The 20,915-nt window shown below is 41.4% G+C and overlaps 1 protein-coding gene across 2 annotated transcripts in view; it reads left to right on the top strand.

The window, feature by feature from the left end:
- The window catches only part of SLC1A7 (solute carrier family 1 member 7), a 66,729-nt gene extending 54,546 nt beyond the window's left edge, over positions 1-12,183 (top strand). For both annotated transcript variants that reach the window (XM_075832141.1, XM_075832140.1), the window contains 4 exons: positions 776-970; positions 1,816-1,950; positions 6,063-6,162; positions 11,123-12,183. In XM_075832141.1, coding sequence (XP_075688256.1) covers positions 776-970; positions 1,816-1,950; positions 6,063-6,162; positions 11,123-11,335 — 643 coding nt within the window. In that variant the 3' untranslated portion in view covers positions 11,336-12,183. The remainder of the gene's footprint in view (positions 1-775; positions 971-1,815; positions 1,951-6,062; positions 6,163-11,122) is intronic.
- Positions 12,184-20,915: the final 8,732 nt, after the last annotated feature.

The following is a 20,915-nucleotide window of genomic DNA, read 5'->3' as shown; positions in this document are numbered from 1 at the left end:
CTGCCAACCATTGTAAGCTTGAGACATCACAGCACTATTTCCATAGTACAATACCGTCACTTGAATCACACAAATGTCGTATTTTGCATCAGTGACCCTATATCACCCGTGTTCAGCAAGGCACACCATCTAGCCTGAGGTTTAGGGCACGGCCAGACGTGGCAGAGTTTTTCCGCTGTAAATGTTGGTGCAAATTTGGGGCATTTACACAACGAATCTGCACCAACATTTGCATATTTGACAGGTAATTCAGACGTTGCAGAAAAGACAGCGGACTTGCCACAGATTTCAGTTTTTGCATTGCAAAGGCTGAAATCCGCAGTGAAATTCTGCTTCTTCTCCGCAACAGACAGTGCATGCTGCGGAGGGAAAATTCCGCAACATCTGATCTAACTTGCCTAAAAATGTATTGAATCAACTGTAAAAAACGGCCGCAGGAGAATTCCACTGCGGACTGTCCGCAGCGGAATTCCACAGCAATTCCGCCACGTCTGGCCGTGCCCTTATTGAGGATAAAGCATATATTTTCCTTTAAACACCATTTTACAGTTTATCGATATAATCGACATAAAAAGTTGAGTAACTTTGGAATCACATTGCATTATTTATCTTGTACTGATACTAAGTTACAGCCTGTATTATACTCCAGAGCTGTATTTACAATTCTGCTGGTTGCTATTGGAAACAGTCAAATGTACAGTCTGCAAGCTACATGCATTCACTGTGTAGTGCTGTATATTCATAACTTAGCCAGATAACTTATTTGTTTCTGTAGTTCTGCCACACTGCCAATAACATTCAAGTGTCTTCTGGAGAACAATCACATAGACAGACGTATAGCACGGTTTGTGCTGCCTGTTGGAGCCACTATCAATATGGATGGGACCGCCCTGTATGAAGCAGTAGCTGCCATCTTTATCGCGCAAGTGAACAATTATGACCTTGATTTTGGTCAGATCATTACTATCAGGTAGGTCTAACTTAAAAAAAAACTATTGCAACCAATCACTGTCCTTGTTTAATTCCGTATAGAAAATGGAATATGCTTATCACTTTAATACCCCCTTTACTCATTGACAAAAGTATTAGGGACTTTCATATCAGTCCTGGCTTCCATTTAGGATTTCCGTTCATCTGTTCCGTCAGAGGGACAGATAAACGGTAAACCAAACGGAAAGCATCGCTTCCGTTTGCATCACCATTGATTTCAATGGTATTTTTTTTGTTTCAGTTGGTTTCAGTTTGCCTCCATTCAGCTAGGTTTCCGTTTTTTTCATGGAAACAATAGCGTAGTCGGCAGCATTGTTGCTTCTGTGAAAAAAACCGGAAACCTAGCAGAGCGGAGGCAAATGGAAACCAACTGAAACAAAAAAAGTACCATTGAAATCAAGCGATGCTTCCTGTTTGACTTTCCATTCATCTGTTCTTCTGACGGAACAGATGAACGAAAATCCTAAACTGAAGCCAGGACTGATGTGAACAGGCCCTAAGGTATATATCTTTATAAGACTATTTGGATGTTCACATTTTATTGAACTTAGTTGCAGGATTTATTAGGCTACAAAAGCCATAGTTAAAATAAATATTAAGCTATAACAAGATCTGTCAACAGCATCTGCTTGTTGATGGTTTCCAAACAACACTTTTTTTTAAATCCATAACAAAAATACAAAATAATCACTGAAAACAACAAAAAGTTTATATGTGCAAAAAAAAGGTATGCTAATTTATTTGATCATGGAATAGGTCATTCAAGGTCAAAATCACAACATATTGGATTTTGTCTAACTTGTGTCTTGCTTCCTTTCCTCTCAGCATTACTGCAACAGCAGCCAGCATTGGGGCAGCAGGGATTCCCCAAGCTGGCCTGGTAACCATGGTGATCGTGCTGACCTCTGTAGGCTTGCCCACTGATGATATTACCCTGATCATAGCAGTAGACTGGGCACTGTGAGTATTCTGAGTGTAAAATGTTTATAAGCCTATTCCAAAATAAGGCATAAATTAGTGATGCTTGCATTTTTTTCTCTTCCCCCCCCCCCCATAATAGGTTCAGGCCCAATATGACTTTTGAGACATGCAATGTTAAATTTTTTTGTATAGCAGTCATTGTAGAAAATTTTTGCAAACTGATATTTTTTGTACAAAACTTAGTGTAAAAGTTTAACAGTTGAAATACTAAACTTTTAATTAAAGGAGTTGCCTCATGACATTGTGATACATAGACATAATAAAAGGTGTACCCCTGCTGGCCCCCCCCCCCTCTTTGAGCCAGAGCGGAGTGCCACTCTGTGTATTATATGGACAGCCATAAATTTAAAAAAGCAGCCATGTAATACTACATTTCTGACCAATAATCAGTCTAGTAGTCAATATAAATAAGTCTTTGCCCAGAGTTCATATAACAGCTCCTACATGTATAAGGAAAATGTAAAAAGTCATCGGCCACCCGGAATATCCGACTAAGTAATAAGCAATAACATAAGAAGCAACAATTAATAAAGCTATGACCTATACAGTAGCATGTCTTGTGCACTGAATATAATCATTTATAATATATTGGCTGCAGTTCCATCCTGGCAAGACAATAGACATTTATACAATGTACAGATGAGCAGATTGTCTAGAGTTTATCCAGTGATTGATCCGAGCACAACTGTAGAGCAGATGTCTCCTAGCAATACAGATGCCTGTACAACAGCCGCCATACCACATAGTACTGAATTGAATTTTAAATATTAGGCTGGGTTCACACTGAGTTTTTTGCAGGAGGAAAATCATTGAGCGCCGCGGGCATAAAACGCAGTGAAATACGCTTTCTCTGCCTCCCATTGATGTCAATGGGAGGTCAGAGGTGAAAACGCCCGAAGATAGGGCATGTCCCTTCTTTTTCCCGCAAGCCGGGTTTTCCGCTCGCAGGAAAAAAACGCCTCCGCCTCCCATTGAAATCAATGGGAGGCATTTTCAGCCGTTTTTTTGGCGCATTTTGCGGCACGGTTTCCGTGTAAAAAAACGAGTGAAAAAACTCTATGTGAACTCCCCCTTAGGCCCCATGCACACGAACGTAAAAACACCCGTAATTACTGGCCCATAAACTTCTATTGGCCACGGGTACCTCCCCGTATGCTTATGGGAAGGTGCCCGTGCCGTTAAAATATATGGAACATGTCCTATTTGAGGCCGTAATAACGGCACGGGCAGGCCCATAGAAGTCTATGGGGCTCCCGTAATTACGGGTGACTACGTGTGTGCACCCGTAATTACGGGAGCGTTGCTAGGCGACGTCAGGGGATAATCACTGTCCAGGGTGCTGAAAGAGTTAAACGATCGGCAGTAACTCTTTCAGCACCCTGAACAGTGACTACCGATCACAATATAGATCAACCTGTAAAAAAAATAGAAGTTCATACTTACCCAGAACTCCCTGCTTCTTCCTCCAGTCCGGCCTCCCGGGATGACGTTACAGCCCATGTGACCGCTGCAGCCAATTACAGGCCAATCACAGGCTGCAGCAGTCACATGGACTGCCGCGTCATCCAGGGAGGTCGGGCTGGATGTCAAGAGAGAAACGCGTCACCAAGACAACGGCCGGGTAAGTATGAATTTCTTTCACCTTTTTCTGCGGAAAGGGCTGCCCCTTCTCTTTATCCTGCACTGAGAGAGAGAAGGGGCTGCCGATTAGTGCAGTGCAATTTTGCAGCGAAAACGTGCCCGTAAATACGGGTGGAATACTGGTGACACCGGACCCGTATTTACGGGCACGGGTCCGTAAATACTGGTGCAATACGGGTCGAATACGTGTGACCAAAGACCCGTATTTACGCCAGTATTTACGGGAGGACAAAAATACGTTCGTGTGCATGAGGCCTTAGAGTTAACATGTTGTTGGTATCACATCACTTATTATAATTACTATTATTATTATCCAGTACAAGGCCTTGCCACGTTATTTGTTGTAATGAGTAACACCTGGATACAGAATAAACTACAACATGAGGCCTTATTCACACAAACGTGTTTAACCTCCGTGATACGCGCTTGAAAATCACACGCGTCGCACGGACCTATGTAAGTGAATGGGGCCGTTCAGACAGTCCATGATTTTCACGCAGCGTATGTCCGCTGCGTAAAACTCGCAACATGTCCTATACTTGGCCGTTTTTCACGCATCACGCACCCATTGAAGTCAATGGGTGTGTGAAAATCACGTGCAGCACACGAAAGCACTTCCGTGTGTCGCGCATGATTTGCGCAAAAGTAGATAAAGAAATGAAGGAAAAAATAAAAGCACTTCCTTTTCTAAACATCAAAACCGAGTGTCATAAGGATGGCATATGCGCGAAAATCACGCAGCCACGCACCATTCACTGATGACACACGGAACTGCAACGCACGCAAAACGTTGCGTTTTTTGCTCGTGCAAAACGCACACGTTTGTGTGAATAAGGCCTGACTATAATGTATATAACACCATGACAGTGATGCTGTACAATATAGTACAAAACAGGGGAAAAGCTTTCAATATTAAATACAAATCAAAATGGTTTCAAGTCAAATAGTAAAAACATTATATAAAACTGTGTAATAGAAAAATTGTCTTTACTGCAACCAATCACTATGCAGCTTGAAAAGTTTGAGAAGTGAAAGCTGAGCTATGATTGGTCGTTATAAGCAACAAGGCCAGTTTTTCTTTTTTGAAGGATTTATTAAATGAGTCCCTATAGTTTCAATTGTTTTTTGTTTGTAACTCCAATGTTCTTGAGAGTAAGCCACTGGGATCCCTTAAAAGTCTGTGCCAACCTCAGATGCCCCACACAAGACAAATAGACCCCCATAAATTCCTCAGATGCCCCTATCAGTGTCTCAGCACAGATGATGTCAATAGTCCCTTTCACAGACGCTACCTCAGAGTGCCAGCCACAGATCTCCCTAAAGTGGAAGCCACAAATGCCGTCCAGAGTGCCAGCCACAGATAACTCCAATAATATTTGACATGTCACAGATGCCCCACAGAACCTAGCTTACCTCATGGGCTGGCCCAGGTTTCTGATGTGGTGGTGAAGCAGACCACGGCCAGTAAATCACGACTACTTCACTGGATTTTCTTCAATTCAGCCAATTGATTTAGCTGATTTGAAGAAAATTATAAAATTGATATTGGGATTTTTGGAGGTGTGGGCCAAAGACATTTTTGGTATTATACTGTCAAAATCAGTACACTTGTAAGGTCTGAACTACGATATGAGAAAGGTTGAAGGACATAATTAAAGTGAATGTTCACCTTATTTATCTGCTGGCATATCAAGTTTTTTTTAGCAGTGATCCTTGAGGGTCTGCGGGGGTGGCAAACTGGACACTTAAAACCATCCAGTATTATTTAGCTGTCTATGGTGGTATTATTTGGGAACTGAATTGTTGTATTATGTGGGAAATTATATGGTGGTATTTTGCGAGCTGTATATGGTAGTACTACCGTGGCACTATTTGGTGGTATGGTGGTATGTGGGCTGAGGTTACAATAAAAACTGTTAAAATAGCAAGTGGGGGTGGCACGGCTTTGCTTGTTGTCAGGTCCGCCCCACTTTTTTTTTTTTTTTTTTTTTAAATACAACCAGCCCTGGTGACAGACTATGCTCTGCTGTTATCTTTTACATGTCTCTATGACATGTCAGAATATAGACAAAGGAGAACAGATGGGTGGGTGTTCCACGCACAACTTAAAAAATACAATTACAAATACAAGTTACTCTTATTATAGATGTGACTGGTTTGATTTTTTTCTTTTGAAATGCATAAAAACAAATCAAACTGCATTTTAGTATAAAACATAAAATATCTCACAAAATAGTCATTCAGGATCTAGAAGAGTTTGGAGGAAACATAAAGAACCTCTGTAAAAGACACATTAGTATTGTCCACAGCAGCAATTTCAGAATGTCACACACACTATAAAATACATGTAAAAAGATTCAGAAACCACCTGTACGAGACTACACATACACAAAAGGGATAAAACCGAGAGACAGATCTGCTTAATAAACCGCACTATTGTATTTTAATAGAGACCGCTTCCGGACCATGATTAATGTGCTTGGAGATGCATTGGCAGCCGGGATCATGGCACATATCTGCAGGAAAGACTTTGCCAAGCAGAATGATGAGGTAAAGGTAAAAACGTGACAACGCTACTATTTAATAAAGCATATGTGCTACATATGAATATATTAATGTGGAATAAGCAGATATTTTCTAGCTATACTGTTATTGTGCATCCATGGTCTGCATTTACTATAGGCAGCCGTATTGTGGGCTTAATATCTAATCGACGTGTCATGGTTGGGGTGTTAAGGAGTAAAAAAAAAAGCTTTAGTTCCACCCAAAAAAAAAAAAATTTATGCATACCTCCCAACATTTAAGCCCCTCCCCATTTCATCTGGAGCACCCCTAAAACTAGTACCGCCATTTTATTAAAATCGGCATTAACCACCACTTTGAGATCTAGTTAGTATAAATGCTTTTTTTGCATTGGCCATAAGTGGGCATGTTACTAGAAATAAACAAACTTTTTATTTATGTTCAGCTCTCCATGCCTCAGCCTGTACATGGCTTCCTTCCTTCTCCCGTACATTGTATGCAGCTTAGTGGCCACCTGGCCTCGTCACATGGCCGCTTCATCCAATAAATGAGTTTATACAGCACCAGATCTATTATGGTTAGCGGACCCATACAAAGTATTTTGTTAGAGTGAATTATGTTCTTGGACCAGTGGGGCTAAAAAATCAACCCTTTTGCTGTATCTGTGCTCGGTTACTCCATCTTAGTATAAATTATTTGCAAGTGGAATTGCTATATTTTTGAAGCGAGTGTATTTCTGTTCACTCCAGTATAGTCCTTTGTGATCTGTCGTCCCACTCGTCTACAATACACCCAATATACTCTAGAAATATCCCCTCATCGTTTCTACTGCGCTGTTCCCAGAGCCCAATATTTATCTCATTGCGAATATATATCTTTCTCCCTATGTATTTATCATTTCACTCTCTCCCCTCCATCTGTGCCTGCACTTTAATTTCCTCACGTCTGGGACTATTTTTACTGATCTTTCAACCTGTTGTGAGTTAGAACGGAAATCTGGAAATTCTTTGACTTTGGGCGTCTCTGACAGGAAATCAAGAGATATTTATATTAACCATTTCCGTCCAGTAAGGCAGCTACTATAGCATCTACTGTTTAGATGTAACCGTGAAGTTCCAGAGTAGATGATATATGACCTGATATATCCACTTGATTCTGCGTTCTGATGTGGTGTGGTTAAATCATCAGCCCTATAGTAAGCGATACTGATCCCTTAATCATTGTAGGAGTTAACTACAATCTACAGGGTGGGATAGGAAGGAAGCGAGGGGCCGTGTATTAATGTGCTCAGTAACGAGGGAACACTGGCAGGCTCAGTTAGTATAGCTCAGCTGGTGTACTCGCGGTCTTTGAAGTGGTGTACTTTTGCTGGTTTCTTGGAGCTCTCACTAATTGATTATAAATGTCAAGCAAACATAGAAAATATACTTTATTTTTAGGAGAATGTATTGAGACTTTTGTATAAAAATCCAAATAAACGTATTATGGTTTCAAGTAAACTAATTGTCTGTCTATAGTCTAAATTTTAGCATGAATTTTTAGTTGGACTATAAATGTCTTTTTTTAGTCGTGTTATGGAATTGCTATTTAATCGATTCTTTAGGAAATTGTTATAACGGCACTTGCCAATACCCTTTCCCTATTGTAGGTATGGAACTGATCAAAAAAGACTCCCAACCTATCCTTTTAGACCAGTATGACCCTTTAGACCATTAAGGCCCAACAGGCAGCATAGGGGGCGTATGCGGCCCTCATGGGCCAGATGTGTGGCCTCCAGGCAAATTCATATTGGGCAGCTGGCTTCCCCAGGTTGATGATCCGGTATGAGTACGCCTTTACACTGAGACCTCTGTTCAGCCATAAGGAACAAAAGACGTTATTAGTTATGGGGACAATGGGGTGTCTTTACCATCTCCAAAAGGTGTGTTGTGTGTGTATATATACACACTACTGTGCAAAAGTTTAAGGCACTTGTGGAAAAATGCTGCAAAGTAAGAATGCTTTCAAAAATAGAAGTGTTAATAGTTTTTTTTATCACCTAACAAAATACAAACTGAATGAACAGAAGACAAATCTAAATCAAATCAATATTTGGTGTGACCACCCTTTGCCTTCAAAACAGCATCAATTCTTATACCTGCACACAGATTTTGAAGGAACTCAACAAGGAGGTTGTTCTAAATATCTTGGGGAACTAAACACAGATCTTCTGTGGATGTAGGCTTCCTCAAATCCTTCATGTAATCCCAGACAGACCGATGATGTTGAGATCAGGGCTCTGTGGGGGCCATATCATCGCTTCTAGGGTTCCTCGTTCTTCTTTACGCTGAAGATAGTTCTTAATGACATTGGCTGTATGTTTGGGGTCGTTGTCCTTCAGCAAAATAAATTTTGAGCCAATCGGACGCCTCCCTGATGGTATTGCATAATGGATAAGTATCTGCCTGTATTTCTCAGCATTGAGGATACCATTAATCCTGACTAAATCCCTAACTCCATTTGCTGAAATGCAGCCCCAAACTTGCAAGGAACCTCCACCATGCTTCACTGTTGCCTGCAGACACGCATTATTGTATCGCTCTCCAGTTCTTCGGAGAAAAAACTGCCTTCTGTTACAGCCAAATATTTCACATTTTTATTCATTAGTCCAGAGCACCTGCTGCCATTTTTCTGCACCCCAGTTCCTATGTTTTCGTGCATAGTTGAGTTGCTTGGCCTTGTTTCCACATCGAAGGCCTGGCTTTTTGGCTGCAAATCTTCCATGAAGATCATTTACGGCCAGACTTTTCCGAACAGTAGATGGGTGTACCAGTGTCCCACTGGTTTCTGCCAGCTCTGAGCTGATGGCAGTGGCTGATTAAGTAGACCATAGGCCCCGGGCTGTTACCCAAACTTGGGCCCCCCTTCTCCACTGCCGGCCTGCAGCGCTGTAACTATTGTTAACACTACCTTTTTATGCAAGCATTAACAAATAGGTGTTACGATTCCCCTTGCCAAAGGGCTGTGTCCCTACATACTGACAGACTCCAACCATCTCTGACAGTATCACACTGTGCAGGGACACATCCTCCTAATAAGGGGAATGGTAACACCCATTTGCCTATCAGTCCTGGACTGCACAAAGACTTTTTGTGAAATACAAGGATCTCCTGTAATAAACATGTCAGGAGAGGTGACAGATTCTCTATAAATCCAGTGACTCACAGGTGACGTCTTCTCAGATTCTAGTAGTTTTTTCCCTCTTTTCTTCTCCATCCGGTCCAGACCTCATGACGACAACTCCCGGCCACGCACCATTTCTGCAGAATTTGCCACTCAGATGTCTTCGTCTCCTCACTTTTCCAACATTTCCACTCCTATAAACCAAGATAAAAAATTTATGGTGCCACACACTGTGCCTCTAAATATAATAACACCATACACTGCGCCCCTGACTAAAATAGTACCAAACACTGTGCCCCTGAATATAATTATGTCAAACAGTGTAAAGTAAAGCATCACATACACACTGCCCCTGTAGATGGCACCACACACAGCCCCTGTAGATAGCGCCACACACAGCCCCTGTAGATAGCATCACACCCCCCCTATAGATAGCACCACACACACCCCCTGTAGATAGTTCCACGCCACCTGTAGATAGCACCACCCCCTGTAAATAGCATCATACACAACCACCCTATAGATAGCGCCACACAGCCCCCCTGTAGATAGTGCCACAAAGACCCCCTGTAGATAGCGCCACACAGCCCCTTGTAGATAGTGCCCCACAACCCCCTGTAGATAGCATCACACTGTCCCCTATAGTTAGCACCATGCCCCCTGTAGATAGCAGAACACACAGCCCCCTATAGTTAGCACCACACAGCCCCCTATAGTTAGCACCACACATCCCCTTATAGATAGTGCTACACACCCTCTTGTAGATAGCGCCAAACAGCCCCCCTGTAGATAGCACCACACAGCCCCCCCTGTCGATAGTGCCCCACACCCCCTGTAGATAGCACCACCCCTTGTAGATAGCGCCACACAGCCCCCACTGTAGAAATCTCCACGCAGCCACCCTGTAGATGCGCCACCCCACTGTAGTTAGCTCCACACATACCTGTCCCAATTCCAGCGCCGTCCTCTTCTCCGACGATGCAGGTCTCTTCTGAAAAGGCCTCATCCAGCAGAACGACGCAAGTGGCGCGATGACAGCATCACGCTGCCTGCATAAAAAAAAAAGCCTGAATGGCGGGGATTGGAACCGAAGGTTCCCTTGCTTTGCCAATGACGTCTTTTGGATGCGGATACAATTTATTCCAGGGACATTCAGTTTTGACACTTTTTTTGTCACAATTCGTGTAAAAAATGGGACAAAATTTCGATGTGGTCGAAACTGTCTTCCACAACCTCAACTTTGTAGCATAATTTGGTTGTTCCTCATTCAGTTTTAAACCTCCTAAACAGCTGTTTCTGTTACAGTTAATAACTATGTTTCAACCTACGTATGAAAATGATAATTATCACCTACTTGGTATAATTGGTTAATTAAACACCTGACTATAATCTTACAAAATCCTTGACTTTGTGCAAGTGTACATAGAAGAATTGATGCTAATTTGAAGGCATATGAAGTGTGGTCACACTAAATATTGATTTGATTTAGATTTCTGTTCATTCACTTTATATTTTGTTAATAGCTAAAAAAAACTATTAACTTATTTTTTAAAGCACTCTTTTATGGAGCAAACTGTGTGACTATTATTAATTTCCCTTTTGGGATCAATAAAGTCTTTCTTATCTTATTCTTACTTTGCAGCATGTTTCCACAACTGACAACAAAACAAGAACAGATCTTGAAAGATCAGTTTTAGCTAAGTTAACCAAGTCACCCAATTACTCTACTCTCATGTGACTGAGGTTACGTCCACTTTAAAGTGACATGTCTAATTGTTTTCAATATTCTAGTAACCATTTTTTTTTTTTTGCTTGTGTTATCCAGGTTCCTCTGATTTGTGAGACCAAGCCAATAAGTATCCACCAGATCATGGCGTACCAAAGGAATGGATGTGTGAAGAGTCGCAGTGCCCCTCACCTTTCTCATACGGCACAAGAGTTTCACCGAGTTCAAGTGGACCCTGAGCCTGAAGTTCCAGAAACATCAGAAAAAGATCACTGTACGATAGAGATAAGTGAACTTGAAACTAATGTGTAACTTCAGGTTATGGTCTCCACGAAAATACAGCAGGTCCCACATCAATGTGCTCCAGGTGGGATGAGAATTTTTGACACATCATTAGTATGACCACCTCTATGAAAAAAGCTGAGCACATTACAACCAAGCAAAATACCTGGTTCTATATCCGAAGGACTATTTTATAAACTTGCATTAAACTGACTGCCAACGTGGAACGATCTCACGGTTATAAGTGTGCAGGACAAATGTTGGAGACTTCTTCTCAAGATAGTTTTCCATTGTATACAATACCATCCAGTTTCCACCATAGTTACGCCACATAATCCACAGTGCAGATATATTACAACATAAGGAAGTTTACATGACTAACCTCATTTGGTAAAGGAAATTTTATAAAATGTGATATATTTGTGTCTGTAGAGTAGAAAAAAAAAACTGGTGCCTACAGTCCTCCGCTTGAAATAACACTTAACTGTGTGGTGTCTTGTACATTTTAGGGCCATTTATCTATTTTAATATGAACTCTATGGGATTTAAGTTATGTTTATCTGATGTGATGATCAGGTTGATGTACCTAGAAATTTTAGATGAAGACCGTATTTAAGATGCAGTATATCAACCTAGCCTAAAAACAAAAATGTCAAGTTGGACTTACGTCTGTGTTGGTTTCTAGACATGGAAATACTAATGTATCTAATAATAGAAATGTATTATTAAAAGTAATTTGAAAGTGATTATAAGGACTTATAACCACTAGTCACTGAAGACTTTCCACTGCTGCTTGTAAAATTTTTGTAGTTAGAGAAATTTTACTCCTGGTTGCCTGTATTATTATTAAAACACACAAAACTAAAAGGCACAATTCAATGGGGACAATTTTGTTTTTTTCTGTTTTGTTTCTTATCTCTTTTTAGGTAATAAAATGTCAAATAAAATAAAAAATACCTTGGCTTGTTGTTTTCCTTCCAGCCAGAGGCAGACTGAAAGTCATCTTGGTCCTTAGGCAATGAAGTTCATTGGCCCTTTACTAGCCACTACAAGCATGATAAACTTTGATGATTGCATTTTCTGCAGACAATGCACTTACATTTTTTGGAGTGTTTTTACTGACCAAGTTGCTGTGGGCTCATTCAAAAGCGCGACAGGCGCTCCATTCATTTCTATGGAGCTGCCGGACACAGACCTCGGAAGTCCCATGCTTCTCATGGAGCACTTTGGGGGACCACCGGTTCCCCGTTCTCCTTATCGCTGGGGGTCCCAGCGGTCGCACCCTCAGCGATCACACATGTATCCCCTATCCTGTGGATAGGAGATACATGTGTTTTGTGGGACAACCCCTTTAAGGCACTGCCCTAATGCTCCTGTTTTTAGCTCATAAATAAAACCATCACCCATACCAGAGAGTTCACTGTTCACATCCTCCCTATTCCCACTGTACATGGGAAATGGAAGAACATCTTTCAGGCTGGTGACCGCTTGCAAGGATGGTAGGGGAAGGACAAACTTGATTTCTTAAATGTAGATGTTGAAATCACTTTGCAGAGCATGGATCTTTTGGACCTTGGTTGGAACTTACACATGTCCACGTAGCAGTCTATGCATGATATATACATCATTACACTCAATAGCATCATTAGATACACTTTTTTTCTTAATGCTGTGTACAACCCCTATTTTACTTTAGAACACCGTGAATTTGTTGTGTTAACAATTAAACAAGGTTCTGAAGACCTTTCTTAGGGTTTCTTCATGTTTACATCCATGTTGTAAATCTCCTGTACCGTCACGTCCCGAATGTTTTTTAGTTTCAGATCTGGTAGCTGCGCCGGTCATTGGACTACACTGAGCTCATTGTCATGTAAATGGCACCAGTTTCAATCACATGTACCTTGTGACAGAGAGCATTATCCTAGTGACAGTAGCTGCTATAAGATAGGTAGACCGTGAATAAAGTTGTGATACCGTATGTTGGTTCAGGTGGCAAAGAAAACATTCTTAACCCCATTTTGCCACCACTACTGCCCGCCTAAACCATTGACACAAGACAATCCATGGATTCCTGTGATTCATGCCAAATTCTGACCCTACTTCTGAATGGCGCAGAAGAATTTGAGATTCATCAGTTCAATTTTTCCAATATTCAACTGTCCTGTCTTCAATTATATTCTCAGCTCATTTTTCTATGATGACAGGAGGAACCCAGTGTGAACCTCTGCTGTTGTAGCCCATGCACTTCAGGGATGTCCTATATATATCTGGAGTAACGCATTGTTTTTTAAAGGGGTTGCCTGCTTTGAGAAAATCTTAAGAAATGCATTTGAAACATGATTTTAATGAACTAACTAATAATAAGTCTTTAACAGAAGTTCTGTGCCGTTTAAGCTCCTTCAGAAACCATGCCTACTTGTCCATATTATGGCCGCAGATGGTGGAGCATGTGACCAGACGCGTACAAGTGTACTGTTGAAAAAAGTTTCATTCTACAACCTTCAAACCTAAGGAGAGTGGTGTTTGAAGAGCATCTGTCTCTGTTGTATAAGTTAGGTTTTTTAGAGTTTTTTGTTTTTTTTTAACAAAATGCTTTTGTTAGTATACAAAAGCATTTTGCAGACAGACGCTCCTTAAATTAAATTAAATAAGCAAAGGTTAAACATTATTTGACTGCAGTTTACATTGTTCTCCTATTTATGCTGTGATTTATGTTGAAAATTGATGACTTGAGTGATCTAAGGGCGGATTTGCACGAGCGTGTGCGTTTTGCGCGCGCAAAAAACGCGGCGTTTTGCACGTGCAAAAGTCACTTAACAGCTCCGTGTGTCATTACCATATGATGCGTGGCTGCGTGATTTTCGCGCAGCCGCCATCATTATGACAATGTTTGTAAACAGAAAAGCACGTGGTGTTTTTCTGTTTTCAATCATAATTTTTCCTGCTGTTGCGCGAATCACGCTTCCGTGTGATGCGCGTGATTTTCACGTACCGATTGACTTCAATGGGTGCGTGATGCGCGAGAAACGCAGAAATATAGGACGTCGTGAGTTTTATGCAGCGGACATATGCTGCATGAAAATCACGGACTGTCTGCACAGCCCCATAGACTAATATAGGTCCGTGCGAGGCGCGTGAAAATCACGCGCGTTGCACGGACGTATATCATGTTCGTGTAAATCCGCCCTCAGAATACTGAAATCATCTGCGATAGTTGGGTAGGGAGTAAGTGATTGGGCATGGCTGCATTTATGCATTGGGTCCTGTTATATCCCTCAGTTTATTGATTCATAAACTTTATTTTGTTAACTTTTCCGCTATAAAGTGTTCTTGGAAAAATGTGTTACTATACACTCAGATTGTTCCAGTCCTAAAGCCATGTCATGCTAGTAATGTTTCATCTTCTGTGTTATTCCAGGACAATCAGAGAACAACCATTAATTCACCAGGTCAAGTCCTCTACATGTAATATAGAATATTCCTACAAGTGAAAGTGTGTTTTTAATATCAAGTTTCAAACAAGTATGTACAGTATATATACGGAGGAAGGCGCAGACTACTTAAAGGAACACTAAACTGAAAATTCACCCAAAAAAATACCAGCACTTCCTCTTTTAAGCTCGACCTCTCCTTTGATCATATTTAGTCTCGTATTGCAATAAAAACCGGAAAATATTACATTAGACGATGCCCTATGCGTTGTCCAGCAATTGTTGCCCCCTGTATGGTGTACTATTACACAGTGTAAAAATAACCATACCATACAGTGCCTAATTATATGCGCAATACAGTATCGTGCACAAATAACAGTGCCATACTTTGGCCAAATAACACTTCCATACAGTTGCCTAATTAACAATGCTGCCACTGTAAAAATAATATACGGTACAGTGCCTCAGTAACAGTGCCACACAATGCCCAAGTTAATATCACCACCATACAGTGCTCAAATATTACCACCCTACAGTGACTAAATAATACCACCATACAGTGACCAAATAATACCAGCATACAGTGCTCAAATACTACCACCATACAGTGACCAAATAATACCACCATACAGTGACCAAATAATACCACCATACAGTGATCAAATAATACCACCATAGAGTGACCAAATAACAGCTCTATGCATAAAGTTATCTACTAACAGTGCTATACATTGTCTAAATCATACTATACAAATAAAATTAATATTTATGGTGGTCACAAGCCTATGGCATCTCTTTCAGCAGGGTTAAAGCAGCGCAGGTCACACACACCCTTAAAGGGGTTGTCTAGTTTACAGGGAATGCCCTATTAGGGAATTATGTATTAATAGAGGGGGGTCCTCTGTTTAGGATCCCTATATTTTAGGCAGATTAGAAAGCGGTTACATAGTGTAAAGGATTTGCCAGACACAGCTTCTGTGTCGACGCCCGTGGGCAATCAGTCTGCACCTGCTCCTATCTCTGTGAGACTGACTCCATCTTCCACCACTCAGGATGGCAGGCTTAGGAGTGGGAGAGCCTATCACAGCCTGGCCAGACGGAGCTAGCTCCCGCCCACTGTCTATTTATACCTGCCTTTCCTGTTCCTCCTTTGCCTGTGATTCTTCTCTGCTTGTTTCCTGGCCTTGCTGCTATTGCTTGTACTACTCATCCTCTGCTTGTTATTGACCTTGGCTTTCTGACCACTCTCCTGCTCAGCGTTTTGTACCTCGTTCACTCCAGGTTTGACTCGGCTCGTTCACTACTCTTGTTGCTCACGGTGTCCCCGTGGGCAGCTGCCCCGTTTTCCTAGCTTCTGTGTACCCTTGTCTGTTTGTCTGTTTTGCACTTACTGAGCGTAGGGACCGTCGCCCAGTTGTACCCTGTCGCCTAGGACGGGTCGTTGCAAGTAGGCAAGGACTGAGTGGCGGGTAGATTAGGGCTCACCTGTCTGTCTCCCTACCCCGTCATTACACATAGAGTGTCTCTCGCTCGGGTGAATCTGTTCTGTCCTGCATTACACAGACAACTCATAGATATGAATGTACACTGTGTAATTCTTAGTTTCCCCTGTGGTGGCACTGTAGGGAAGTTGAACACTTGCTGCCAAGTTTCTCCACAGATTAAAACTGATCGCTGGGGGACACTTTGTGATCAGCCTATTTTCAAGAAACCTTACTAACAAGTAGGGATTGTCCAAAACGGAGAACCCCTTGAAGGATGGCCATGCTTAGCCTCAGTATAATTTGTTTTTTATTCCATGTTATAAGCATTTTTTTTTATATTTGAACTTCTAGTTTATATATTTGAAAAAAAACAACAAAAAAAAACAACAAGCATTTCAAAAATTAGTCTGATTTATTATAAAACTGAATTGAAATGTGAGAATTTGAATGGTTATTGTTTCATTACCAATATTTTTGTATAAATGTATACCTATCCTGTGAATGTGCATTGGGACAGATTCCTGTTGATGAATCGGTTTCCACTGACATTACTGTTACTGTAGCTTGCATTATATTCAAAGGGCAACACAGACTTATGAGGCCCATACATATATAGATTCTGTCTCAAGAAACAATGACGATAATGTTGAGAATGCTCACTACATACATACACAATAGATGCCGCTGAAATAAAAGATACAAATATAAAAAAAAAAAATATATATACAACTTAATTTTCAGTTCTAATCCATGTGCTTGTATTGATTGTAGATGTGTTTCCACATATATTGGTTTCTACAAGAAAAAATATTCCTTTACCCGTCTTGATGCTTTTTTTTTTTAAAGGCAAAACAAAAGAAATTTGTATTAGGCCTGATTTACACGAGCGTGTGCGTTTTGCGCACGCAAAAAAACGCAGCGTTTTGCATGCGCAAAAGGCACTTGACAGCTCCGTGTGTCATCAGTGTATGATGCGTGGCTGCGTGATTTTCGCGCAGCCGCCATCATAGAGATGAGGCTAGTCGACGTCAGTCACTGTCCAGGGTGCTGAAAGAGTTAACTGATCGGCAGTAACTCTTTCAGCACCCTCGACAGTGAATTCCGATCACCATATCGAGTAACCTGTTTAAAAAAAAAGAGGTTCGTACTTACCGAGAACTTCCCGGCCGTTGCCTTGGTGACGCGTCCTTGGTGACGCGCCTCTCTTGACATCTGGCCCCACCTCCCTGGATGACGCGGCAGTCCATGTGACCGCTGCAGCCTGTGCTTGGCTTGTGATTGGCTGCAGCTGTCACTTGGACTGAATTGTCATCCCGGGAGGTCAGACTGGAGGAAGAAGCCGGGAGTTATCGGTAAGTCAGAACTTTTTTTTTTTATTGTGTATATTGTGATCGGAAGTCACTGTCCAGGGTGCTGAACCAGTTTAACTCTTTCAGCACCCTGGACAGTGACTGTCTCCTGCCGGGTTCGGTCAAAACAAGTTCGGCCGAACCCGGTGAAGTTCGGTTCGCTCATCTCTAAGACACTCCGTTCGGATGTTTGTAAACAGAAAAGCACATGGTGCTTTTCTGTTTACATTCAGTTTGACAGCTCTTGCGCGAATCACGCAGTTCGCACGGAAGTGCTTCCGTGTGACCTTCGTGGTTTTCACGCACCCATTGACTTCAATGGGTGCGTGATGCGCGAAAAACGCACGATTATAGAACATGTCGTGAGTTTTACGCAACGCACTCGCGCTGCACAAAATTCACGCATTGTCTGCACTGCCCCATAGAGTAATATAGGTGCGTACGACACGCGTGAAAAGCACGCGCGTCGCACGCGCGTATATTACGCTCGTGTAAATGAGGCCTAAGGCAGTTTCGACCAGACCGACCTACCCATCTCTCCTTATTTCTGTCATTTCTATCATTTTGTTGTAGTAGGTGCCTATAGAGCTCTGTCTCATGATCATAACTAGAATATTCCCATAGCTCTTCTCCATGTGATACTTTGTACACATCAAGTGCCCTTTTGGCCTCCTTTGGGCTCGAATACGTCCGTATACCTATTTTTCTTCAAAGGAAGGAATAGCGTAGTAGACGCCGTTTTTCCATCCCGGCGGATCCTTCAAAAAATGCATTCCACACGGTATACAGTACGTTTGGTTAAGGTGACGTATGCCATAGCCTTTCACAATGTATCTGTTAAACGGATACCATTATAATCAATGGATGACAGATCCGTTAGTCAGATACCTATTAGTGACATCCATCACCCATAGACTAAAATGGTATCCATTTAACGGATACGTAATCAACTCTCATATCCCCAGATCACGACATATCGGTTTTAACAGATACCATTATAATCTATGGTGACGGATGCCACTGTTACGCATCCATCACTTCCTACATTTAACGTATACGTCGGGAGATTTTTTCCAATGTATAGGTCGAACGTAGGCAAAAAACGCAATGTGAACAGGGCCTAACCCATACACACACACATATATATATATATATATATATATATATATACAGTGAAGGAAATAAGTATTTGATCCCTTGCTGATTTTGTAACTTTGCCCACTGTCAAAGACATGAACAGTCTAGAATTTTTAGGCTAGGTTAATTGAACCAGTGAGAGATAGATTATATTTTAAAAAAAACCTGAAAATAACATTGTCAAAATTATATATATTTATTTGCATTTTGCACAGAGAAATAAGTATTTGATCCCTTTGGTAAACAAGACTTAATACTTGGTGGCAAAACCCTTGTTGGCAAGCACAGCAGTCAGAAGTGTTTTGTAGTTGATGATGAGGTTTGCACACATGTTAGATGGAATTTTGGCCCACTCCTCTTTGCAGATCATCTGTAAATCATTAAGATTTTGAGGCTGTCGCTTGGCAACTCGGATCTTCAACTCCCTCCATAAGTTTTCGATGGGATTAAGGTCTGGAGACTGGCTAGGCCACTCCATGACCTTAATGTGCTTCTTTTTGAGACACTCCATTTTTAATGTCCTGGTGGAGGGAAGGAGGTTGTCACTCAGGATTTGACGGTACATGGCTCCATCCATTCTCCCATTGATGCGGTGAAGTAGTCCTGTGCCCTTAGCAGAGAAGCACCCCCAAAACATAATGTTTCCACCTCCATGCTTGACAGTGGGGATGGTGTTCTTTGGGTCATAGGCAGCATTTCTCTTCCTCCAAACACGGCGAGTTGAGTTAATGCCAAAGAGTTCAATTTTAGTCTCATCTGACCACAGCACCTTCTCCCAATCACTCTCAGAATCATCCAGATGTTCATTTGCAAACTTCAGACGGGCCTGTACATGTGCCTTCTTGAGCAGGGGGACCTTGCGGGCACTGCAGGATTTTAATCCATTACGGCGTAATGTGTTACCAATGGTTTTCTTGGTGACTGTGGTCCCAGCTGCCTTGAGATCATTAACAAGTTCCCCCCGTGTAGTTTTCGGCTGAGCTCTCACCTTCCTCAGGATCAAGGATACCCCACGAGGTGAGATTTTGCATGGAGCCCCAGATCGATGTCGATTGACACTCATTTTGTATGTCTTCCATTTTCTTACTATTGCACCAACAGTTGTCTCCTTCTCACCCAGCGTCTTACTTATGGTTTTGTAGCCCATTCCAGCCTTGTGTAGGTCTATGATCTCGTCCCTGACATCCTTAGAAAGCTCTTTGGTCTTGCCCATGTTGTAGAGGTTAGAGTCAGACTGATTAATTGAGTCGGTGGACAGTAGTCTTTTATACAGGTGACCATGTAAGACAGCTGTCTTTAATGCAGGCACCAAGTTGATTTGGAGCGTGTAACTGGTCTGGAGGAGGCTGAACTCTTAATGGTTGGTAGGGGATCAAATACTTATTTCTCTGTGCACAATGCAAATAAATATATATAATTTTGACTATGTGATTTTCTGTTTTTTTTTTTTAATATAATCTATCTCTCACTGATAAAATTAACCTAGCCTAAAAATTCTAGACTGTTCATGTCTTTGACAGTGGGCAAACTTACAAAATCAGCAAGGGATCAAATACTTATTTCCTTCACTGTATATATATATATATATATATATATATATTAGATGAATCCCAGACAAGGAGGGATTCACATAGGACTTTTATCACCACAGGTAGATCCTTCCTAATGTTTAGGTTGGTTTTGGAGTTTTAACGCCACTCTTCCCGCCTATTTTAAGCAAAATTAAGCTCAAGGTTAGCAACTGTAGGTGATTGGATCAAAACCTTTGGCCCATGTGACCTAGTTGGTGAGGAAGAATTTATGCTTCCCCCAGTAACAGGTAGGGTATTGGATTTGTAAATCCATGTGACCTACCTATTTGTTTATTTAAAAAGTGATGCTGTGAGTCATGGGCTGTCAGCTCCTAATCATGAGGACTCTTGGATTGTGCTCCCCGGCCCCAAGCACTTTATGTAGGTGCGAGTATTGTGTTAGTATTGTTACTGTTGTTTTATTTTATTTGTCACAAACTCTTTATTAGAAGGAGGTTTCACTCACTCATTTTGTGGCAATTTGAACTCGGGTCCATGCTTATGGCTGGACTTATTATGTTGTGAAGGTTTTAGTAATGTTTTTATTTACGAGTTTAAAATTATTTTATCTGACCTTTAAAGGCTATATAAACCTTTTGAAATTGTTTTTTTATTTTATTTTTTCAATAAAAATGTCT

This window comes from Rhinoderma darwinii, chromosome 7 (assembly GCF_050947455.1).
Source record: "Rhinoderma darwinii isolate aRhiDar2 chromosome 7, aRhiDar2.hap1, whole genome shotgun sequence".
Taxonomy (NCBI): Eukaryota; Metazoa; Chordata; class Amphibia; order Anura; family Rhinodermatidae; genus Rhinoderma; species Rhinoderma darwinii.
This window is presented reverse-complemented; position numbering and strand designations above follow the sequence as displayed.